Source organism: Poecile atricapillus, chromosome 1 (genome assembly GCF_030490865.1).
Source record: "Poecile atricapillus isolate bPoeAtr1 chromosome 1, bPoeAtr1.hap1, whole genome shotgun sequence".
Classification (NCBI taxonomy): domain Eukaryota; kingdom Metazoa; phylum Chordata; class Aves; order Passeriformes; family Paridae; genus Poecile; species Poecile atricapillus.
Genome location: NC_081249.1, coordinates 7,521,577 through 7,547,311, shown reverse-complemented (window position 1 = coordinate 7,547,311; position 25,735 = coordinate 7,521,577). Strand labels below are relative to the sequence as shown.

The following is a 25,735-nucleotide window of genomic DNA, read 5'->3' as shown; positions in this document are numbered from 1 at the left end:
GCAGTGTTCAGCAGACCACAAAAATCAGCTATAACAGCATGCCATTCACATTTGCATTCCTAAGAAATAGCAATACTAAAGAAAAATCTGTACACAGTGACCAACATGAATACAGTATGAGAACATCTATTTACACTGAAGATAGAGATACTTTCATAATAATGTTTTAACAATATCTATGAGAAATGCACAGTGTTAATACTTTGTGGTATTTATTCTTTCAAACCACACCATTTACTTGTAATTAGAGTTCTCTTTAAACACATGTGGTAATTAAACTGACATGCTTTTAAAACTCGTGACAGAATGAAGAATTCTAATGAAAAGTGATGGCATTACAGAAAAGAACCTCCACCATATTTAGGGAAAAATTGTAAAAGTATTATTACAGATATCATTTCAACTGCAGTTGAAATTGGATGAATTCCATCATGCCTATCAATCTGTTGCCAATTGCCAGGGAATATAATGATTGACAAATCAAGTTTTGTTCATTAATAACAGCTCCTGTGCCCAGTAACACATCATCTCTGGTAACTCCTGCTGAATTCTAATGAAAGAAGCAGCCAGGAGGCAGTTATTTATATTTGTAAAGATTAGAGCAACCAGCAATTGCGGAGCAGAATAACGAACAAGAGTTTTCAGTTCTGTATTTTTGCACGCTATGAAAAGGAGGGAGGAGAGACTCCATCCAAACTATGGAATCTTTGTGAGTTTCCAAGTCTTAAGATTGTTTATCCACCTCAGCTATATCCAATCCATCTTTTAGGATGAGTGTGGGTATCTCTCAGTTTTTCAATTTGATGGCAGTCTTTTTATATGAGAAAGTCCAATGGCTTCAATTTGTTGAAATTGCAAATCAGCCAATTGACACTCAACTCTTTAAGGCCTTGAAAAGATTCAGATATGAAAACTTCCAAGTCCATTTGAAGCATTTTGAATTTCATCCTAAAGAAGAATCTCTTTCAACCTTTCCCCAAATACTACAAGCAAGAAATTACTGCTATTTTTCTTCCATTCCACAATGCAATTCTTACTCTTGTACTTTTTGCAACTTCACAGTATTTAAACAAATTAATAATTCATTTTGTAATAAGGATCTACAACACACTAAGCAGCTTTACCATGCTAACCACTGAAGCCTGCAAGTTTCTTTCTCCATTGAAAAATAATAATTAAAAAAAAAAAATCAATCCTTTATTTTCTTCTTGAACAAAACCACGTTATGTTAGATACAAACAACAGGAACAAACATCAGAAATGACACATATTAATGCCTTCATCACAAAGTAGTAGCATGGTGATGTGTCTCAGTCTACATGGATTTAACTAATGATTGTGGGGTTCTCAAATGCAAAAGAAAAACGATTAATTTCTTAATATACAAAGATAGGAGGAGTACAGGGCACACTTAAAGACCGAACTTCAATGCTTCTGTGTTACTAGCTAATAAAAGAAAAGGAGTTCTTGAAAGGAAACAGTAAGAAGCAAATAAAGAGGCATTGTCACTTGACAGGTTACTTACATGCACAGAGGCCATTGGGAGTAAGACAGCATGAAAAATGTACAGGGGTCATTGAGATATGGCTTGTAATATATTAGTAAAATAAAAAGTATATGCACAAAATAAACTTTACCATGCAATAGTCTAAACACAAGGCAAATAAATCACATTAAGAAATGATAAACATATTTTATAAAAGCTTGGCAATTTTCTACATTATGCATAATATGAAGCATAGTTCTGGTATGTTCTGTTATTTTCTGAAGCCCTGCAATAACTTTTCAGCAAAATAAATAAAAAATAGATCTGGATATCACTGCAGCATATCTCTAGAGCATTTATAAAAATGTCAGTGAATCTAATAATGGAAAAGATATTTCATTTTTTTCTGTGGGATTTGGTTTAAAACTGACTTTATACTGATAAAACATGATCATGAAATTGCCTAATACTCTGATATGAAGCATGGAGGAAAGAACAACAGGATTACATTTATATTGTAAAGGAGAATGTATTTGCTTCTAATTCTAAAAAGTAACTGAAATCATCTCCTGTTTACTTCATAAACTACGTCTGATTTGCAGAATAATCTCATTTCTACTTCCAGTAATATCCAAATATACCACATCAGCTCTCAAATCATTAGCTGGCCACACAAATCTGAGCTGACTGTGAATTATTTTACTGGGTCATTTCTCAGCACTCCAGTCTCACCCCTAAGAGAAAAATAACACACAAGTCCAAATAGATTACACACTACTGATCAATTTATTTAATTTTATATTAAGATATAAGAGAAAAAAATTCTACTTTCCTGCAAGAGCAACATTTTGAGAATGATTACACTTGTTTTGGAACCAGTGGGAGAAAAGATCTGGTTTTTATTCTGAAACAGAAACACTGAAATGCTGCAAGGGCCAGTTTTGTCATATTTCTGACTAACAATCCTGGATGTGACAGGGCACTTCAGAGAATGTGAACTCAGTGCCACCTCAGTTAAACCTGAACTCACATGAGCACCAAAGCAATTAGTAATATTCACAAATGGAATATGCTCTATTTGGTGTCACTCCCTGGAATATTACTGGCATCACCTTCAGTACCTCAGGGACACTAAGATCAATAACATTTCTACAAGAAATCTGTATTTCAATCTGTGCTTGCATTAACTTTTTGACTAAGGGGAAAGGGGAAGTTGTATTCTGAAGGGAACAGTTTCTTTTATGGTCATAATAATATTTCTTAATGTTTGTATTTCTAATTTTTGGCAAATACCTGCTCTGATATAAAGCAAATAAAGATATAACACTGCTGGTGAAGGCAGGTGAACTGTGTGAATCAAAGTGCCATCAACCTACTCCAAAATGTCCCCCTCTGTCAAGAGTGCAAAGTCTAGATTCCTTTCAGGAATTTAACTGATAGAAAATCTTTGAGCTAGTTCTGCTCCTACAGTACTGCCTGCTCCTGCTCCTTCTCCTTCCCTTGGCTATCCTTCCTTTAGCTCACTCCCTTGTACCTGGCCCTGCTTACTCACACAGACATTTTTGGTTCTGGATTTGCACTGAGAGCTGCATCAAGAAATGCATCTGCCCTAAAGAAAGAAAAATCTGTGTCTTTTTTGGGTTGTTCTTGATCCAGTTCACAGCAGGGCCACAACAGAAGGGAGGAGCAAGGCTGTGGGAATGTGTGCTGGGAGCAGTTGATATCAGTATTGTGAAAGACTTTGGCTCATAAAATCCATTTTACTCTCAACAGCTTTTGTTGTAATTGTTAAAATGTTATAATTGTTGAAACTACTCCAGTGAAGGGGGAACATTGGAACAAGCAGGGTGTTACACCAGCAAAAGGAAGGAACCTACTTAAAGCTTTCAATCTCTGCTTGTGAGAGCTTTCAGGGTAACAAATAGTTATATATTCACCTGTGAACACCTTAAATGCATCAATGAATTTAAAGAGTGTAAACAACAATTACTGTCCTTTGACTTTCTTAGAATTCACTTTCAAATTACTTTTAAGAAAACACATACTCATTAATAGTGACACATTATGAGCTCTGATACTGCACACACTGTGCAAGTAAAGAGAAATACATGAAAATATGGATTTATATTGTTTAATTGGTGTGCTCAAGAATGCAACTGAAAAAAAAAAACCCAGAAATTAATGTAATATAAAATACTTCCATTACAATGCTTGGACAGGTATCTTTTCTGATTCTAATAAAAATCTCTGCAAGTCTCTCAGGAGACCACAACAACATAAGCAACACAGAATGTGCTACCAATGCAGAAGCAACAGAAAAGTGTTGAAAAGCAGTTTCAGCACATTAAGTATTTTATATTAAAAGAAGAAAAGCAAATTCAGCTCATAAATGATGGAGTCTGTCTTCTTTACTACTAAAACTGATGAATTTTGCTTGAGAAGGATCTCTTACTCTACACTTCTAAATTTTCTAAAACCATTTTTTCAGCAGTCTAAACAGAAACCCCAAACTCAGGACTCAGGCAGAAATCACTGCAAGGAGAATAAACCTCCACAGCTGGTTCTATTTGGTAACTGTAAATAACACACTGACTATACAATGGCTCTTATTCCACTTCCAGCTGCATCACTTCAATAAAAATGCTCTTTCATGATGTTTTCACATATGTAATCTGTAACTATAAATACATATTATTAACAAGGATGCTACTGAACAGTCTTCTGTAGAGTACAGAGTTATATAGGTTACAAAAATCATATCCTGTTTGTTTCTAATGCTGCTTTAAACATAAACCCCCAAACAATCTAAGCCTCTATCAGGATATACTATGGTGCATTGATTTTGTGGCAGCCTGCCTCTCACTGACTAAGCTCTCTGCTTACATAGCAAAGAACAAGCAGAGTAATGCTGGCAAAATTAGAATTTTATTTATGTTTTCCTAAGTAACTCATTAGGTTATAATAGTGCCAGCTGAACAATTAATGGCAAGGCTTAAACTTCAAAAAATGTAACCTGTGACAGATATCTGCATTTTTTGTTCATACCTGCATTGTGCTTTGCCAAATATTTGTCTTTGTACTGCTTTTTTTTCTTTCCAAACCAAGTACAGCTGGCCTGTTGCTCCTGTTTGGTCTTCTCCATGGCAATACAAGCAACACGCCTGACATAAGGAAGAGAAAAAACATTTTCTGTTGTAGTCAAGGATCTTTAAAAAGCTGCACAGAATGAATTAGAGAAGCAAGACTTTTTTATAGAGCTAGAGAGCAGTAAAACTTTTAAAAACTTTTTTTTTTTAAATGACTTCAAAAAACACATATACAGGGGTATTTTGATGTAAGAATATTTTCTTAGAAGTAGATGATGGAAGCTCACAGATGAAGTGAACATGGGAGGAAGGGCAGCTGCTGGAATGAATCCAGACCACTCTGCAGTAGATCAGAATGGAAGAGCACAAGGTCTGGAAAGATCACCACGGTTTAAATTCCTCCAGAGCAAGTGGTGCTGTGCTGGGGGACTGTTTGCAAGTTGATCTTTAGAGTGAAACACTGCAAGGAACCCTGCTGCAATGTGCACCTGTGCCTCCCTTACATCAGGGCTTGCACAGAGCTCAGGAGATGGAACTAAAGCTCTTGTCTGCCTCCATCTCTCTTCTGGCAAAATCTCCCTCAGCCAGTCCAGGAGGCACAGGAGCTGTGCACAACTCCAACTCTTTTACATAGCAATTCCTGTATGAAGTATTTTGGGCTAGATTATCCATGTTTATAAGCTTTATTGAGTTATGGCCATACCTTCCAAGGCCCAGGACTCACTTGCCAGAATTTGTACTATGTATTTAAATTCTTTTCTAAACAGCTCCTGCAAGAGGCTGTTTAAAGGCTCTGCACTGCTCAGTGCCATTGCTGTTCACTGAACCTGCCACTGGCACCATGATTTGTTCTTCTTTTTGACATTCACATGAAAAATGAAAAAGAAAGAAAACCCTAAAACTCCCTCAATGACCTTTTTGCTTGACAACTTGCTAAAAACCCTATTCCTCTAGCACTTGCATGTAAACAGTACTAATGAAACCCCTGATTAGAGTTGAAAGATAAATTAATCTAACTCTTATGTAACCAATTTTCATGCTGCCATTTTTAATCCTAGTTTCCTACAGTATACCAAAAAGCACAATGTTTAACATAGGAATCTATCTTTATAATGTAATCACACATATGAAACTGCATGTAACCCTTACTTTTATGCATACATGAGAAAAAAAAATCAATACCACACAAACTGAGTCAATATACAGACTTAGGAAAAAAAAAAAGGAAGAAATAGAAAAAAGAATTCAAAGGCTAGCTATACAACAATGAAAAGTATGAAAGACAGAAATAAAATCAAAACTAAATTCATTTTTATAGAAAACTTAAGTCATACCATTCCTGAAGTTCAGGAGAAGGAATAAGACCTGCAGTACCATTTTTGGAGTTCTCAAGTTTACCCTGCCACCAGTTATGATCATCTTTGCTAATGATTTGGATAATATCACCAACTCGGAATCTGATGCCAGCTTCTTTGCAAGGAATGAGGTCATCCTTTGCTGGATCATATTCAAATTGTGCTCTTACATAGATCTACGAAAAAGAAAGAGTTTATAAGAGACACTGCAATATCATTACTGGTATGGTATTGAGAGAAACAGGTGAAAATCTGATCTGTGAATGCAGCTACACATACAGGTTGCAACAAGCAAAGAAAGAAACAAAAAAGGAAGGTGCCAAAGTGTAAGTGATTGTTGGAAATGAAAATGCCCCCTCCAGCAAATGATGGAGACATATGATGTTGTTTCAACAGCTTATGGTTTCTACATTCTATGGAACCTGAACAGCAAAAATGTATAAAACTCAGAGTCCCTCAAACAGTTATTAACTATCACAAATCATTACAGAACACAAGCCAGCACCTTACAATTCAATCTGTAATGTACTTTCCAATTGGAGTCCCATGGTATGTTTTAAAAATTTCTGTGACAGGAAATTTTACCGGATAGTATAAAAGACTTTGGCTTTATTAGTGATCTTTGGAATGAGAACTTTTAAGACATTAAAAAAAAATCTTTTTCAGGAAGTCCTGTATTGTACCTCTCACAGAGTTACTCAGGAGGAATGTGGAAATTCTCTGTATGGGTTTTTCAGTAAAAGTCTGCTCCTGTGTAAATGAGCAAGTTATTCTCTAAGGAACATGTACAGAAAGAAGCCAAACTCTGACTTCAGAATACACAAGATTATACCAATCCTTTCCTTGTCTGTTACTGAGGTCTCAACCCTAGAAAATAAAAATAAAAGTGATCCGGAGCCCTAATGCATCCAAGGATCTTAAAAATCAAAATTAAGTGCCATGGCCTAGAAGGGTAATTTCTACAGTTCATGAACTTCAAACACTACCCTACAGCATCTCAGACACCCTTGTATACACATGCTGCTGATTTTCTTACTAAAAATGGACTAGATTAAAAAATCCCAAACAATTACATTGCAAAGTAATATCCTTCTTAGAGACTGTAACAATCACTTTTCAACTCTGCTCAAATTCTGCTCCAATAATAGCTGTAACTATGCAGTGTTAGCACTATTCATGGCACTTAAAAAAGCAATCCAATCTGCACCTCAACATATGAATAAATTAACTTAAAATGGCTAATCACTTTTATCTTCTATCTGATGTATTTTTATGGGTTTGCAGTGAGAGTATCAGATGATAGTACCAACACAGAACTCAACTTTTAATACATTAAATTTGACTCTTGCTCTGCTGTGCACTGAGTTTAAAAAAGCAATCCAGCTTATTTTAATTACTTGAGAAATAGAATATTTTGAAACCAATTATGTTTACTTAGTCATTTGTTTTCCATGAAGTAATCAATATTGAGCCAATCCCTTATTTTGCCTGAAGCTTATTCATATAGGTCTAGAAACATCAGCAGTATTTTTACTATCTAGAAACTTCCCTGCTTTTCAAGTCCCTGCTCCAGTTTGAGCCATTATCCACCATATATTGGCAGCACCATATATTGAACATTACAGATTTCCTTACACGTGAGAATTAGCCAAGTCCTCACTGTTTTCCAGGATGACAAGAAAAAGATGCTGGTTCAATGGGAAAAATCAGGTAAAACTGAAAAACTCAGGTAATTATAAATGGTGTGAGTAAGAAAAACACAATTATTTTGATACTGCCTTGAATGAAGTTTCTTCTCCTTGGGAAAAAACCCTATGAGGAGCAAATGAAAACCTCATATGAATGTCTGGAAGGTATTTCATGGAGCTTTTCCAGGTTTACATTCAGGCAGCTTCAGAAGAAAATGGGAAGTTGAAAGAACCATAGAGAGGCTTTAAAAATGGGAAGTGAAAAAAACCTATTTTTGTAATAGAAGTTCCAGCCAACTCAACCAGACAGCAGCATAAAAAGATTCTCAAATACAAGAGTTAATGCAGCTGATTGACTTCTTGAATGGAATTGCAAGAGCTATTATAAAAATTTCTGGTACAGAAGGAGGCTGAGTACACAGTTAAAAATTCAGAGGTAGGTTTTGGAAAGATTATAAATAACTGGAACAGTTACTGGAGATGAATCACAAATCACTTGACAATATATGTTCATTTGGAGGCTGCAGTAAAAGAACATTCTTTAATTTTTTTTTTCTTAAAAAAATTCTTTAAATTGCAAAGAGAAAGATAGGGAATCCTCTGAGGAGCCCCATGTGCTTTCTTGGAATTTTCTGGAGAGGGAAGATCTTTCTTTGGTTTGTGCTGGCTTGCACAACCACCAGGTCAACATTACAAGGTTAAGTGAGGTTTTTGAATATGGGACTTAGGACTGAAATTTTAAGAGATCATCTTCAGATTAATCAAACCTTAACAGAAACCATCCTTAGATGTTTTTCTTTGAAAAACTTTGTTGATGTTAATAATTAGTTTCAGATAAACTCAAGCTTTACAATCTCTGTCAGCACAATGTTTTAGAGTTTTAGACACCTGCCCTACTTGTCTCTGTTCCAGGTAAAATAGAAATTTGAGCTTTCCTCTAAGATTAAAACCTGTACAGGTCACTGCACTACAGGAAGTCTATTTAATATATTCTGAACTAAATCAACATCTCCAGTTAAATTCACAATGACTTTGTAACTCTCACACATGTGTACACATTAAAAAAAAAAAAACAAAACCAAACTATTTTGAATTAGCCACACACAAATGAGTTAAAAAGAAAAATGAAAAAAAATGGAACAAATTTTCCAAGCTTAAATGTTTTAGTCCAGCACATACAGAATATGAGGGGGGGAAAGGTAAGCAGGGATGTTTGCTAGCAGCTAAGTTTACAAAAATTCCCATGGAGGATATCTATTCACCTGTCGTCCTTTTGGTTGTGTTGTCGATGGCAAGTCCTGCAGAATAAAGCCAACCCAGGAGAAGAAATTTTCATTTTACTTTTTAAGGGTACATAACACTGTTAGTGATTCATACTACATTACAGTAAAATGGTAAGTTAGACAAAAGTATAAAGCATTGACCCATGTTTAGAAATAACTTTTTTCTTTAAGAAAAATCAAACCCAGGCTGTTTAGCAGCAAGCTGAAGAAAGCAGGTAAAAAGTTTAAGCAGATAGAGAATGTGCTTTTTAATAAATAATTCAGCATCTTCAACACAAAAGCACCACCAAGTGAAAGAGGCTCTTTATCTGAATGCCTTTTCCACTTAAGTATCAAGTTTTGCTTTTAAAAGAGAGAGGTTATTTTAAATATTAAAAACCTTATGATTAAAAATGTATAATGTGATCAATTGTGCTAAGAAATAAGGTTACCACTACTTTCATGTTATAAATTTAATTTAATTAACAAAAATGTCTTAAATTTTTCATTCATACAATTACTTTTTAGTCTACTAATTAATAAGCACTTTACCTTGTGGAAAATAATGTCTAAGTTGTAATTTTTATTAATAGTTACAGAAATAGTTACTCAGTTTTGGTTCTTTTTTGTTTGTTTTTAGCTAGTCCAAGGAACTCATGATATTGACAGCACTCACTGAAGAAACCTGTGTGTAGTTACTACATTGGTCCAAACAACAACAGATGATAAACAACACGAATTTTTACATTAATGTACTTTGGGAAGAACAGGAGATCGACAGCACCTTTCTACCTGAATACATACAAAACAGAAGTACTTTGTGTTAAAGATGTGATGGTAATAGCTTGGTTTGTAGTGCAGTTTAAAGCCACTTCCTTTTGCTTTCCATATCCAGGCAAGGCTCATGTTTCACACAGTATGTGCACGTACCACGACAGCAGAGAGCACACCAATTCCTTAACTCAGATAGCGGAAACCAGTACACGTTCCAGAGGGCTCTCAAAACACAAAACTTAAAAAAAAAAAAAGAATCTAAAATGTCTTGGGATACCAACTGCATGGTTACTCTTCCTTCAAACTCTGCTTCCAAAGTTCAGGATGGAAATAAAAGCTTCCACTTTAACCCTCTGCTCAGTTTTGAGGAAAGTGCTGACAATGATTTAAGGATGACTGAAGTGTCACAGTACAGTTATTAACATTTAATTCACTGTACGGCTTTTAATGAGAAGAATATGTTGGAAAAAGCCCTTAAAAAAAAAAAAAAAAGGAAATAAAAGAAAATGGGGAGTTACATATGCAATAACCTGGGTTCTCTCAGCAGGACAGAATTTTCCACTGACCACACAATAAGTATAACAGTAATGGCAGATGAGCACCAACAAAACTTTCACACTTTCTCTGTGTGGAACTGGAAATCTTACCGAAACAGAATTGTTAGTGCTGCTATGACCATTAGCGGGGGACTGTCTGGATGTAGAGGGGGAATCTCTCTGAAATAAGACACAAGGTTCATTAACAACACAACACTAGCACAGGAACACAGATATATTTCAAAGAACAGTTACATCCACAGCCTTATAACCATTTGCTTAGCTGCTTCATTTGTGAAAGCTTCCACACTACAATCTCTGTAAATCTAAAAAGCTTTTCCATAGCTTCAGATTCAGGTTTGACATTTTGATTTATCTGAGGTAATAACTGTTTTTATGTTGCCTTCAGCTTTTTAATAACTGGGACTTCTGAAATCTCAAGTGGCTGACGATTCCACCATCCCTCAGTCACAGACCAGTCTTGGTTAAAGTACCTGAGAGTTACACTCTGAACAGTATTTGGAATAGAATGAGGCCCATATCCTGTTTTAAAGATGTTTCTGAATATTTTTTCAGCTATGTGGTGCTTGATCAGTCTCTACTCAGCAAGATGCACCTCCCAGCAGTGCCTCAGAGACACTGAGGCTGGGACCTGAGGAGAAAGCTGGATTCTCCCTCCTCCCTTCTCATCCATTTTACTGCACAATGCGGGTTTTCCTCCAACATTTGTAAGGGCCTGAGAGTATCAAACCTTGCCAAAATATAGCACCTTAAAAAAGCTAATTCCCTTGACCCAGACTACCAGTGTGGCCCTACAGTTCAGTGCAGACACAGGGTGCACACTGGGAAATTCTACAGGAAGGATAACTGGAATTTCTGATTGGGTTTTTCAGAGCAATCTTTTTCACATGCCATTTTGACTGTGCTTAATTCCATGAGGTCCAGATGATTGAGCCATCTCTTCTGAAAATAAAATAAACCACTCATACATTGTAAAAAAATTAAATAAAAAAAATCCCTTTTACCCTCGAAGGAATTCTAGAATATAATATTCCATGTCAAAGGTCAGCTTAGGAATGTCTGGTCATTTTGTGTAACATCAAGGACAGCAGAGAAAAAGGGCTGAAACAGTTTTCTAAGCAAATAAAGTTAACACTGTCATATTTTATCAATATAACTATCTTTTGTGAACAATTAAAAACCTGGAGCTAAACTGTTCATACAATATTAATCATGGATTAATGCCACATACATAAGAACAAAACTTGCCTCCCACAAATATTTGCAATGTGTAAAGGAGTAGGGGAAATCAGCTCTAAATCTAATTACAAAATCACTCCAGCACAACAAGTTTAAAATATTCAAATGAAAGCAATTAAACCACTCATTACTGAAAAAAATTAAAAAAAAAAAAAAAAAAAAGAAAGAAAGAAAAGCCTAAAGAAATCAGTATTCCTTTTTTTTGGTGTGTATGGATTATCAGCATCACCTTTATCAAACTGTAACCAGAACAACTTTTTTCAAAAAGGCTTGTGACTTCCTGGCTTTATAAAGAGATTTTCTGCTTGTTCTGCCATTCTGTCTCTGCTATTTTCTCACTTTCAAGAGGTGAAAAATCAATTGTAATTTTTTCTTTTTTTTAATCTGGTTTGTTATGATCTGTTTTTGGTGATGGTTTAGCAGGAGACCAAGGGAAAGCTTTGGAAACTGATGCAAGTACCCAAATCATTTGGAGAAAAACAACTTTAGAGAATGCCACTATTTCTGGAATGTCTTGAAGGATTCTGCCTTTGAAGGAAATTTTCTTTCTTTGAGAATGTTTTGATTTTTATTCCTCCAACAATTCTCAACACAAGACAGCATATTATTCAAAGCAAATGTTCATCATAACATACTGAGGAAAATAGACATTTTCAGTGCAATTGATGATTTCAGTACTGTCAGAAATAATCTAACAAGTTAGTCAAGAGACATTTTTATGTATGACTTTTACATAATTAGGCTGTTCTGTTCTGTCACATTTTCAAAGGCATTTAGATTCTTAATTTTCTAGGGACAAGTCCTTCTTTCAAAAAATACCAGACTCAAAAGTTAGGAAAAAAATTGTATTATGAACAATCTAATGAGACAAATCAATGAGCACAGAGATCCTTAAAGAGTAACAGGAGTGCTTAGGACTGGCCTGGAAAACAACAGGTTGTGAATTTGTTTCTCCAGAAAAATCAGTAAAAACCTTACTTTTCCTGGGAAGAGGGGCAGAAAAACACTTGGAGGATCCAGTGATTCTCAGTAATGTAGAAAGGTTATTACCATTATATTTTAGTAGACTTGACTGTCTGGACTTCCCAGCCTTCTCCAGCCCCAGGACAAAAAACAACAGAAATCTGTGAGATCATCACTCAGCTAAGAACCACAGAGCCAGAGCCTTAGAGGAAACAACCTCAATTATTTCCAAATGATGGCAAACCCAGTTTGCTGTTGTCTCCTTGTTTTTAGGTTTATGAATGATAAACAATGCATTTGAGGTACAAAGCTATATAGAACTCAGTGATGTCTAATAAATATGACCTGATCAAATTAGATACTGACAGAAACAGCTGGATCAATGATATTGTTGCCAGATACATAAAAAAAAAAATTAGACAAGAAAGCCAACAAAAACCTCCAACAAAAACAGACTTTCCAAAATTCTTTTAAATACTTTTAAATTTCTGCCTTGCTCAAGGAACACTTCTGTCAGTATTTTTAATGCAAATTTGAAAGGTTTAAGACAATAAAAACTCCTGATGTTTGAGCACCAATGGAAACCATAGAAGATAAAGGAAAAAAATCCATGGTGATTACCACCAGGCTTTCAAAATCTCATATGTATAAAGGCTTTTCTTCTTAATGAAACAACTTAAAGGCTATTTGAAATATAAAGAATGTTTATAAGGATTTTTTTTTTTGTTAAAAAAAAAAAAACTTACCATTCTCACATATCTGACACTATGAAAATTTACTTGGGGTGTTGTGTCAGTACAAAATAGGAATGCAAATGTAGTCAGAGCAAAATGCTTACTCATTGGGATAAAACTGAAACATATAAACAGCTTACAGAGCCATCAGCCATAAGAAGGATGTGTTGCAATAGTTACTTAAGTTCATGTTTATGTAAATTTGCAATTTTTTTGGTATCTGATGAAGAAAACAACATCCTGGCCCCTTGTTATCGAAATATCTGCATTAACTCAGGTCATTTGCCATGCCAGTGACTAAACTGGTCACCTCACACCACATCAGCTGATCCAAGTTTTACACAAGGGAATTCAAAAGTATTATGTCTTCAAGCAAGGTCTCCTCCATGAAATGGAAGGTATGGCAACTGAATGGAAGGCATGGGTGCAGGAAAACCCACAAATGACTACAAAACCTGAAATTACTCAGTTGAGATTTTGAAAATTGCCTAGTTATCCTGAATTGCAAAGTGTAGGAAAAAGACTTCCCTATATATGCAGAAATGGCTCAATATTTAGAAAATAACGCTTATTTTAAATTAATATAAAAGAAGACAAATATGGCAAGTGAAATTCAAATCCCAGCTATTGAAAAAAAACCGTTCCATGCCTGCCTCACCTTTGTGAAGGCCTAAGATTGTAAATAAGAGGCACATTATTTCTGATTCTACTAATATATAGTTTTTTCTTATTAAAGATTAACAAGATGTTCTGCAATCCAGTAATATGATCCTGGTAGAATCCTCAAAGGCTCCCAACCCTCCATTCTGTTTTATGTTCCTCTTCTCATTAACTACACAATATAAGCACCAGTCCATGACTGAAGGAGGGGGGAAATCAAACACAAATTTAGAGTGAAATATTGCCAAAAAATACCTTAACTAGGAAGATTATACTAGTGAATACCAAAAATCTCTCTATTTATCCTGATGGAGGGCACGAGAAGTAATTTGTGTTAGCAATGTCAGTCAACATTTATTTTTAGTCTTTATCAATGGTTAAGAATTTGATTCATTGTAAGAATCACCTTCCTGAAGATTCAGTGAAAAAAGTTCTCAGTGTACCAAAGGACTAGTGATGCTTTAACAGCATGATTTAAAAACACCAGGTTTTTGTGTACACCTGTAACTGATGAAAATCAACCCAAAATCTTAGTGTGGCTGAGCAGGTGGAAAGGACTCATGCATCTCTGACTAAATGAATGATAAATACAAAGCGAGATAATTAGACCTTTTCTCTTTAATCACACATTTCTAGTTTAACCATTTTTTTCCCAGAGGAAGGTAAGAGTCTATTTTCCATTCTTCTGTGAAGTAAATAGTCATGAAAAGCCTAAGGACACAAAGCTAAAGAAAAGAAATGATCTGCTACTACTAAAATGACAACTAATAGTATTAATTTAAAGCTGTATGCTGAGTTTTTCCAAATAATCATCTTCCCAGCAAATCTGCAGTTTCACCAGTTTCTCTATTTCACTACTGGGAAGTGAGGTATCGTTTATTATTACTCCTCTCTGCAGCACAGAAGTCAATACACGAATTTGTTAGCACGCTGTAATTTTTTAAAAAGCCTTTGCATTTCATGAAAAGCTTTTGGTTTCACATTTATTTTAAGAGAATTGGCCTCATAGGTGAAAATCTGTCAAACCTTCTACCTCTAAAACCTTTCATTTTTTGTTGAATTCTACTAGAAGTACCGAAGGCAACTGAGAAGCAGTAATTTTTTTTCCTTGCAAAACAGACTGTTCTGACGACCACAATAGCAGTTTCTGTGTGTTCTAGCATCTGCTGAGACACAAGAACAATTAGGGTGAAATCACAGCTCTAATTAAGATAAGGTGCTTGACTTCAGCAGGGGTTGTGATTTCACTCGGGGAGTTCTAATTCGGGAGCTGTTTGCGCAGTTAAGCATGTGGCACGGAGGGACTGGCATCATCCTCACGCTGCAAATGCCATCTGTATGCTCAGACTGCAACAGTGGCTCTCAAGTAGCCTTTTCTACAATTTAATTCCCTTCAGTTGCAATCTGGAATGTAACTTTGTGAGCAGAAGGGAATTACATGTTGCTGTGCAAAAGCTGTAATACCAAGTTTCTAGTTCAGCAACAACTCAAAATCTGTTTTTCTTCTGTAGTAACAAAGACCATTTTTTCATGGAAACATAATATTAAGCCACATGTAACTGTTACACACGACCATCACAAATTTACCTCAACAGGGTTATACAGAAACAGGTTTTTCAATTAACCCTTAACAGCCCAAAGCAGCAATACAATGTTTAAAGCCTAAAAAAGAGGAGGATCGTTCCTCAGTTTAGGAACTTTAACAGACTTCCTAAAGTATGAGTTTAAATGATATTTTAAAGGGGCTTCCTAAATGCTTAAGTTGAGAATCCCCTTTCCTATTTTTTTTTCTTTAACAGGCTGTAAAGAGTTAGTTAAGGTGCTGATGAGATGAATATGGAGGCAGGGCTGAGTAGGTAGGTGGGACCTACTCGTGTTCCGTTATCTTTGTTGTAAAATTGGTGTGCGTGATCTAACAGGACAGGCAGAAACAATTTCCCAGAAAGCAGTAACATTCAGCCATCAGCAGGCAGTTAGTTACAGGACTGAGGAAGAAAGGAGATGGGTCATTAAATTCATTACCTCACAGGATGAAGATTGCATGCGGTAACTTGGCACAATCTTGAAGGTAATACTTCCACGCATTTCCCTCTGTGAAAAAAGAAGCACTTTGTGACTCCAAATTGTTAATGCTTGAAAGGAAAACATCACAGTCCAAGTATGAAAAGCTAAAATGCTACGGGTAAGTTGTCATATCACCTATAAACAAACATTCAAATTGTCCTCATTAATCTAAAAGATGAACATCATTATCAGTTTATTCACCTTACCAGGTTCTGAATGCCTATAATCTAGAATTGTATTTTATTGTGAGAGATTCAGAGATGTGTAGGTTTCTTCCACGTCAACCTTTTTTTTGTAGTTATATTCCTGTCATCTGCAGTCTTTTCTACTAAAGTGGCATTTTCTTCCCTTTCATCATACATGTTAAATAGCAAAACTGTATTCAGTTTCTGGAAAGCTTCATTTTACTGTACTAAAGGTAGGAATGTCAAAAATAGTCTTTCATCAAAACAGAACATGGGGTCTGCTACTCTGCATCTAGTATTGTACATTTATAACAAGTAGTAACTCCAGAATACCAGCAGATTGTGCCAACCTATTTTCTTAAATGGCAGTCAGAATATTCGTGAATACCACATGGCTGACAACTGCAGAACTCGATCTGGGCAGAAATGTGAGCAGATCACTTCAAGAGATCTCAGAGTTTCCCCCCTTTCTCTCTTTGGCTGGCTTACTGTGACCCCCAAAAAATGCTACTTCCCTTTAAGCTTGTCTAGGATTAGTGATACCTGCCAAGATCCCAAGGTTAGGGCTGTATGCAGAAAAATGAACAAGTGTTACGGAAATATCAAACTCCACTAGCAAGGCCAAAGGTAGAGCTTTCCTGGAAAAAGACTGACTGACTGAGCTCCAAGTAATGTTTTTTAAATTTGTAACTTCAGTAACTGTGAGCCCAACAGTTACAAATTGAAATAACTTTTAATTGCATGGACATGTAATCTATCAAGAACACAAGAAAAAGAGGAAGTTAGAACACAATTACACAAAAGTTTTGACTAAGTAAGACAGGCACTTTTATAGAGGACATGAGGAAGATTGCAGACACTTACAAGCATTTTTTGTAGTTGTTCTACAGTTTGATTTGCCACACTGATTCCATTTATTTCTCTGATTTCATCCCCTACATGTAGCGTACCTGCAGAGTTAATAAACATATAATCACCTCAGGACATGTTTCTACAAATTGAAATAATTATAACACAGCACTAATATTCATACAGAGGCATAAACAGAAAACAACATTAAAATAATTTTTTTTGCTAGATTCAGAAAAGGACTTTGCATTAGCTACAAATCTGTATTTCAGCGTGCAGTGAATACACAGCAAGAGATAACCAGGCATTCTCTAAGTAAATGGGAAAAACATGTTTTTGTTGTTAAACAATATTGAATCAAAACCACCATATGGCCTGGAATAGTGTAAAGATTCTTTGATATTATTCATTACACCAAACTGATAGAATTACATGTTAGACTGAGAATCAGACTCATTAACATCCCTGTATCCCTGTATCAAATAAAATCCCCTTTTCTGCAGCATTTCCCATTTCTGTCACTCTGACAGAAGTGAATATTGGTACGTTCATGACTGTAAGGAGAAGTATACATAAAAATTAGGAATAAAGAATGAACAGTTGGCAGACATGTCAACAACAAACAGACGATTTTTAATGACTGAAACTGGTGTTTCATTTTTACTGAATTCTCTGGAAGGTGTGAGTAGATGGAATCTTTTAAAGCCTTTCTTCCCATTTCAACTCTGCCACCTTTGGAATAAGAACAATTTCAATTGCCAGGACTAGACACAGTTGGTCTAGAGACAGGAGGCAACTTCACAGCAGCTACAATTTTGTCACTGGGAATTGCACAGTTTGTGTTTAATCTGCTGGACCTGAAATGATACAGTTCCTGTAACCCTCACAGAAGATTTACTATCCAGACATTGCGGATATTACCTGGCAGTTTTTCATACAGCAAAAAGAGAGAGAAGAGAAAAATGACCCAACACTCCCCAAAACCAGTACAGAGCACAGGTCCTACCAATAGGATTCAAAGATGGTGCTTGAGATTACTGTCAAATTACACTTATGTAAAAAAAAAAATAAAAAAAAATTCTAAATACAGGTATGCTGAATGAAGCAGTAAAGCTAAGAGGCATCAAGAGCACTAACAGAATTAGAAGCCTTTAAAAAAAAAATGACCATCCTAGAGAAACACTGAAGTACAGCTCATTTTCAAACTGGTGCAGAGCACTACCATAGCTATATGAAACACATAGAGAATAGGTTAGATTTCCCAAATCTTTAGAAATAAAAGACCCTGAATAATTAAAAAGAAGAGTTTTAATGGGCACAGTTGGATATTTTACCCATTTTTAGCAGGTTTTAGAAGTTTTATTAGCCCCATTATGGAACACAGTTGTGTGAAGAAATACTGTGCAGAGCATCACCACTACCTAAGCACAGTTGAGAGAAAACCTTCTTCCTGTGAATCTTTGAGCAATCTCCTTTTAAAACTCACTTTCAGAAGCCAAATAAATTTAAATTCAGGAGGTCCTCCAAAGGCATATAAAATTCTCTCTGAATTGCATCTTTGCTTGTATTACAACTTTTGTCTTTCCTGCTTCCTGACAGATTTTACCATATCATTGAGACAAAGTGAATATATGTTTTCTCTTCCCAATTATCTGTTCCTAGCCTCCTTTGAAACAGAACAATAGGCTAGAGGGAACTTTGGTCTGAAAAATGAGGAAAATTTTTGTTTTCATCAAAAGAAAAAGATAGCAGTCTGAAAAAATGAAAGTAACCTTTTCATGGCTGCAATCCAAACTTGCAACCAACAACCTAGTAGGGAAGTTCATCTGTTTAAAGCAGGACAAAACCCAGTTACATTTGGACATTTGATATGAACACACAAAATGACAAAAAGGAGAAGGCTGGGGATGACAAAAAAAAGCATGTTTGCAAGATTAGTTATGGTAATGAAAACTAAAAACAAAGATTAAGAATCTAGGCACATGTAACATTTTTACTTCAAACCCCATTTCTGTGATTCTCAACACCAAAAATATAAAGATCCTCACGAACTGTGTGGACAAAGCTCTTGCATTTTTGCAAGGGAAAGTACTGCTACTTGTGTAAAGATTTTTTTTTTTAAAAGAGAGGATTAAGTAATTACAGCTCCAGAAATTATTGGTGTTTCCATCTCTTGCTGAGCTATACTCAGAAATAAGATAGTAATTATCCTAATTATGACCTAAATGAAACACAGTGGGCCCTCATCTCAAAACACTGGTAGACATCTGCAACTGGAAGGTAACTAAAGCAGTTAGCAGGAGTCCATGCACAGAGAGACACTGCTACGAATAGTAGCAATCAAAATCAGGAGAATGTACACAGTTTGTACAAAAGGATCTAAAATAACTGTGTTTGAAGACAAAACTCTTCATGAAATGTGATTACCTTGCCGGTGAATCATTCCTCCGTGCATAATTCTTGCCACAATGCAGTGGTTCAGCTCATTCATTTTTAAAGTGATTCCCTAGAAAAAAAAGAAATGTTTATACTTTTAAAATAAAATATTAAGCACTGTGATTCTTGAGTGGTTAAGAATAGTCACGTTTCCTGAAAGCTTGAAGGCATGGTATAAAGTTTAAGATTAAAATAAAATCTTTGTCACTTCAAGATGAGCAATAAAACCAGATACTATTTACAAGTGAGAATGCAATACTTCAACATATGAGCATATAAGGATCTGGTTTGTTAAAAATGTGATTTTACACTGAAGTGCAAAGGCTCCAGTTGGGTTTAAGGACTAATTTGCTATAACTACTACAAGGCTGCTTTTAAACAAGTCCAGCCCTAGTGGCACAGCAGCAGTGTGAGTGCACACAAAGCATTTCAAGGAGGATAAATAGCTCCAGTGGCTGCTAAAGCATTCCAGTGTCGCTCTATTGGGAATGGCGAGAATAACGACACAGACTCTCTTGTGAGTTGAACGGGAGAGTTCCTCCTTCCTTAAGAATTATTACCTCAGATCTTCTTTTATAGACCAATACGTGAAAGTACAGAAAAGTAAAACTCTTATTGGTTAGTGAACACATCACCATCATTGGTCAGTGGGGTACACCACTCCTCGACCTTCTCTTGCAAGAAAACAAGAAACTGACAAACAGCACCTGCAAGGCTGTCTTCTGTCTCTGAGGATTGTTTTAATTCCTCCTTATGATTTCCCAGGCCACTTTCTCAGGCGAGAATGAGAAAGTTATGTGGCCTGCTGTTCCACAGGCACTGTGCTCCCTGCCTTTGCTCATAGTTAGCATCCATATTCCAGTTAATCGACAACCCCACCTCAAAGTGAGGAAACCGACACATTACAAAGCATTACCACGCTGGTCTCTACCAGCACGAAGCCAAGGGAAATCGTGAGCTTGCCTCCATACCATGGGCTCATCTGTGTTCTTCTGGAACTGCACCAGCCGGACCCGCGTTACGTTCTCCATGTCCATGTCGCCGTTGGCGCTCTCCGGGGAATCCCCGTTCAGGTACGGAGAGGTGGGAGGAGGGGTAACTCTCAGCGCTTCGTCACTGTAAACTTCATGTGCCACTACATCATGAGTTTGAAGTAAGGCCTGGAGGAGAGCACAGCAACAAAATGTCAGGCGTCCATCATCTCTCATGTCCCTTGCTCGTTCCTTGTGTTTCTGAAGCTTCTCAGAAAGTCAAGGAAATCCAAGATATTTGTGCCCCATTTCCTACTGCAGAACTTTTCCCTTAAAAGAGTTTAAGAGAAACTTCCAGACTGCAAACTCCTACACACAGGCTGAGACTCTAAAACCTGCATGAATTAATGTGATTTTTACTGTAGGTACTCAAGTGAGAATGATGCTGCCTCCCTTCCCCTCATCCACTCGACACCTGTGGGGTGTCAGAGTGAATCCATCTTCATGTGCATAGACAGAGAATCGGGAATCTACCTTTCTGTGCAAACCACTCTATAATAATTACTCTAGCAAAACAGAAAGCTACTCAGATCCCATGGTATTTTGCTGTCATAAAGGCAGACTGTGGATCAATACTGACTGAAAGAAGGAAATGCTGTTTTTTTTGTTGTTTACTATCATAATTGCTTCCATACACTCCCCTTTCCCTAGGATGTGGACCAGCACTACCACCCTGAGTTCCCAATGCTTGACAAAAACTACAGTGCAAACCAACAAACTGCTAAAATACTGCTTCATTAGCTTTCATTAGCTAATTCAGAAGCACTTCTAAAGTGTACCATGTTATAAAAGGTAATTTCTTAAACACTTTATGTTCCCATTTCTCAAATAAATTTGAAACTATACTTGGGAAGTCAGCACTATAATGATGGAACAGAATTCCCTTAACTAATAATGCTTTGTCCACATTCCCTCCCATTTTTCCAGTGTTTCAAGCCCATGTACACAAATACTCTTTTTAGTTAAATACTAACATGCATCTGCACTTCCTATTTTTCATCTTATTTTCTCAACCAATAAGCTCAAATTCACAAGAATTTTTCTGCATCAGTCTGCACTACTGGAGCACCATTTTATTTTAGAGACCTGGACCACACAAGTAAGTTAACTACTTTAACAATATTTAATTAAAATTTGATTTATTTGTTTGTCCATTTATGTGTGGTTACTCCAATGTAGGTTAATGGTTGGACACAATAACTTTGGAGGTCATTCTGTGCCCCTACTTGTATCTGTTACACTCTACATGCTTTAATATTACATTTCTTATGTAATCCAGGTCCTTACATTTTTATCACAAATATTTTCCCTGCTTTATATTATTTTTAGCAATAATATTCACCTTGTAGGAGGTTAAAATACGGCACTTCCAGCATTTTTAAAGGTCCATAATTATACTAAATGACTTCTGAATATGTTCACAAAATTGAACACTAATTCAGAAATACATTAAAGTACAGCAAGCTCAATTTAATATTGAAAACATTTAATAAATAGATTCCTATTAGACCTTACTTAAAGATGCCTGTTTCAGGCAGTTCTGCTAATTTTGATAATGTGTTTTTTTCCTGTCAGTTTTTCCTTTGCAGAACATGATAATCCTGCTAAAAATAAATTTAATGAGAACAACTGCTTTCTACTGTACTGCAGGATCACTGTCTGAAGAGAACAGCATAGGAAAAGCCATGTGATGAGGGATAAAACTTCAATATGTCATTAAGCAAAATTCTCCTAGAAAATATTTTAATGGCTACAACATACTAAACTTGTATAATAGAATCTTTTACATATGAAACTGGCATATTCAAAAAACTACTGAAAGCTGTGTAATGGAATAAAAGCTCTTTGAAATGTGTACGTACATAACAAATGAGGTACTTGAAAATGCTTTAAGAATTCTTAAATTAATTATCTACTGAAAGACCTTCATGCAAAATTTACATACATTTCTTTAAATTAAAATGTTAAACATGCACAGAAGAAATTGATAATTTATTTCTGTAGCCACAAGGCACATGAGGGCAAAAGAAAATCAGAACAACAGAACACCTTGAAGATCTGTTACAAACACACTTTATTGGCTTTGGTTCTATAAAGGCCTGCACACAGTTTAACCCACTAACACTGTGGTTAAGTAAGCAAGATGGATTATATTCTTTTTTCATCTGATTAGGGATACACATTAGATTAAAAAATAAAGTACTAAAATAGTCCATTATCATACAGGTGGTTAATGCACACTCCTACTTATTACACCTTGTTGATTACTGAATTAATGTGCATTAATAACCAGTTTATTGGTCTGTAACACCTGGCAAACACATGGAGTGTGGGCTGACAATATTGTTTTATATAATTATTTCTTTTCCTAATAGTTTCCTTTAAAGTATAAAGGCTTTTGCTCTGAAGGAAAGTCTGGCAGAATGCAATAAATGTAAGAATAATTTTATTAATGTTTGCAGCCCATGAAGATGCCTTTGGGAGCAGGTTGGGAATGATGGAGAGGATGGAATTGTCCCTTTGGCATCTGGAGACTGTGATATCTGCAGGTGTGGATCCCCACCAACTTATGCTGGTTTAATTGCTACTTTACATTCCTCCCTAACACCAACTGTTTCTGTTCCCCTGCTCATTATGGCTCTAGAAGCATCCCTATTATCCTAAATTCTTTTTACTAAATGATTAGTTGGGGACTATTTTTTTTTGAGCAATTTTCAGCTAGTTCAGCCCAGGGCAACATTAAAGTGCAGTTCTAGATGAATGCCAGAACTACGAGGGAGAGGACGAAAGATGGAAAAAAGGGATGATGGGACTTCACCAATGGGCAATTTAGCCTGGGATACCACAGACTCACTTGCTGAAATTACTCTTCATCAAAAGTACTTGTTATGGAATTGCAGCTTATACCTTATGATAATACTTTTCATAGATTTGCAGCAAAATAATTCCGACAAATAGTTTTAGATTTTTGAGTGTATCAGGGAACAGAGATACCTAAAAAGAGGATTTTCAACTCAATTTTCCTGTCACTTGATTTGATACATGAAACTTCTATATATGACAATCACTTTTATTGATGCCTACTCTGAAAAAAATTTATAATTAAAAAATGTTTTTTCTCCACAGTGCTTAATTTTTTAGCAACACTGTGGGGTAATTACACACAAAACCAGTAAATTAAATGAAGCTGTCAGATTCTAAATGAAGCTGAATATCAGAAAAAGACTTCTTAAAAATCTTTCTTACAATATGGTTGAGTACCATTCCACCTTGTTTTATGTTTTATGTTCTATTTCAATCCTGTTAAAAGTTGAATCAGGGCTGTACAAACTTCAGGATAGAACAGGTACCATCTCCAGGGAAAAACATCAGAGTGTCGCTGAATTGGCACAAAAAAGTCCATGTCTGCATTAGCAATTAGTACAGTGAAATATGACTGAATCAAAAAGAAAAAAATTGGATTAGTCAGGACCCGATGTACACACTGAACATTGCAGGAGTTTTTTCTTCTGACCAGCTTCCAGCTCGCCCTGTGGACATTGTACATCAGCTGCTGGATTACACTGGCTCCTGGCACATATTTCAGTTTAATTTTAACTGAAAAATGTTGTTTTGCATGCTCTGAGACCCTTATGTGATACAAACCAAACACTGTTAAGGGGCAATCAGGAGATACACTTTAAAAACACGCTCCTGATGTGATTTAAAGTTAAATCCAAATGTAGCCAAGGCTACAGGGGCCATCAAAAGAACACACTGGGACATGCAGCTACCCAGATTTCATCTTATACCTGAACAGGAGGTTGGTTTCAGCTCACTCTTTCCTGGAAATTATGTTTATCCTTCAGACTTACAGTAATTCAGCTTTCAGGTGAGCAAATTCCACAAAGCCCCCTGCATATAATCCTCGTGTTAGGGAAAGTCAAATTCATGATTTTAAGCTGACAATAATGTATAGCAGATTTAAGCAAACATGTTTATTTCTCAACTTATGAACTTTACCTACAGCATAAACAAAGAAATCCTTCAAATTAGTGGACTTCAGCAACTTGAACCAATTTACACAGCAGTAACATCCCTGAATTTGGACAATTAATGCCCTCAAATCAGATCTGGGAAACAGGTACAGTAAGTGTTGGTATGTAACACGAATTCAACAGACTGTATAAACTACTAATTTATTGTAAATTAATATTAAATAAACATTTATTTTGCAATGCTTTATCCTAAGAAGACCTTTGGAAAAAGAAAAAGGAGCATCCCGGCTCTATCTGTGGATATCCAAAAGGATTCATTCTTCTTTCCATGAGCAACACAGACCTCCAAAAACACAGTAAAACTGCTCCATAATTACATTACTTCAATCTGCTGAGAGTTTTCAGCACAGTAATGAGGACCAATAGTAGCAGAAATACTAATTCTTTGGCCAGAGCAGCAGGTTAGAAATAATTATTAATAGGTGTATTGTATGCAGTTCCATCACTTGCAGATTTTAAGAACTTACTGAAGTTTTCTAACAAAAAACAAAACAAAACAAAATTAAAATAACAGCTCAAACAAGAGTAGGATCTCCTTACCATGAAATGAGGTTGTGTTAAAATACGCTTTAGCTCCTTTGCATCATTGTTCTCTGGGTAACATGAAATTTCTTCCAATACCTGCAAAATAAGCAGGAGAAATGCCCCATAGTAACTTACTTTAAAGCTATTGAAGAAATGAAACCCCTCATTGCTCAGTCAGAATATCCCCAAATGATTATACAAACCAACATTTTTGACACAGGAAAGGGTTTAAAAGAATGTGCCACCACCCAGCCGCCCCAAGAGAATAAAATACCTTGTTCCAATGTTCTCTCCAAAAGAGATTAAAGCAGAAATTTGAAGGAAACAGTTTTGCTGGTTTTTTGTTGTTTTTTTTTTTTTTTTTTTCCCCAACTGACAGCATTCCTCCAACAGCTAAATATATGGGGACAGGAATGGAGTGGTAACAGGTGACACACAAGACCTCCACCAGTTGCTGCTTTCACACATGGCCTCAATTTATTAAAACAACTGGTTTAAAAGCAGAATTACAAACACACACGAAACCAATTGTTAAAGACACCAAGTCTAGGTGGGCCATCTGCTACCCCACCTCCAAGCTCCTGATTTTATAAAATCTGAGACACTTTATCATTGGGGAAGGAGGAGTAAAGAAGCTTTAATTCATTTGCCTGCAACCTGATTCTTACACCTTAATTTTCACTTGCAGCTTGTAGTTGGACAATGAAACCAGAGTACTTAATCCTGCAAGTATCCCCAGGATTAACTGACAGCTAATTTTGCAGAATAGGACTTGAGAGCATCTATCAGTGTGACTTTAGTTAT

The 25,735-nt window shown here is 36.0% G+C and overlaps 1 protein-coding gene across 7 annotated transcripts in view; it reads right to left on the bottom strand.

The window, feature by feature from the left end:
- Positions 1-25,735, bottom strand: part of CASK (calcium/calmodulin dependent serine protein kinase) — a 188,376-nt gene that overhangs the window by 11,125 nt on the left and 151,516 nt on the right. For 4 of the 7 annotated variants that reach the window (XM_058838045.1, XM_058838083.1, XM_058838091.1 and 1 more), the window contains 9 exons: positions 24,947-25,027; positions 20,310-20,498; positions 19,330-19,408; positions 16,918-17,003; positions 15,827-15,895; positions 10,299-10,367; positions 8,878-8,913; positions 5,907-6,103; positions 4,532-4,647 (listed from right to left, as the gene is read on the bottom strand). In XM_058838045.1, the coding sequence (XP_058694028.1) occupies positions 4,532-4,647; positions 5,907-6,103; positions 8,878-8,913; positions 10,299-10,367; positions 15,827-15,895; positions 16,918-17,003; positions 19,330-19,408; positions 20,310-20,498; positions 24,947-25,027 (922 nt within the window). The remainder of the gene's footprint in view (positions 1-4,531; positions 4,648-5,906; positions 6,104-8,877; positions 8,914-10,298; positions 10,368-15,826; positions 15,896-16,917; positions 17,004-19,329; positions 19,409-20,309; positions 20,499-24,946; positions 25,028-25,735) is intronic. The other 3 variants (XM_058838055.1, XM_058838064.1, XM_058838073.1) reach the window with 3 other exon arrangements.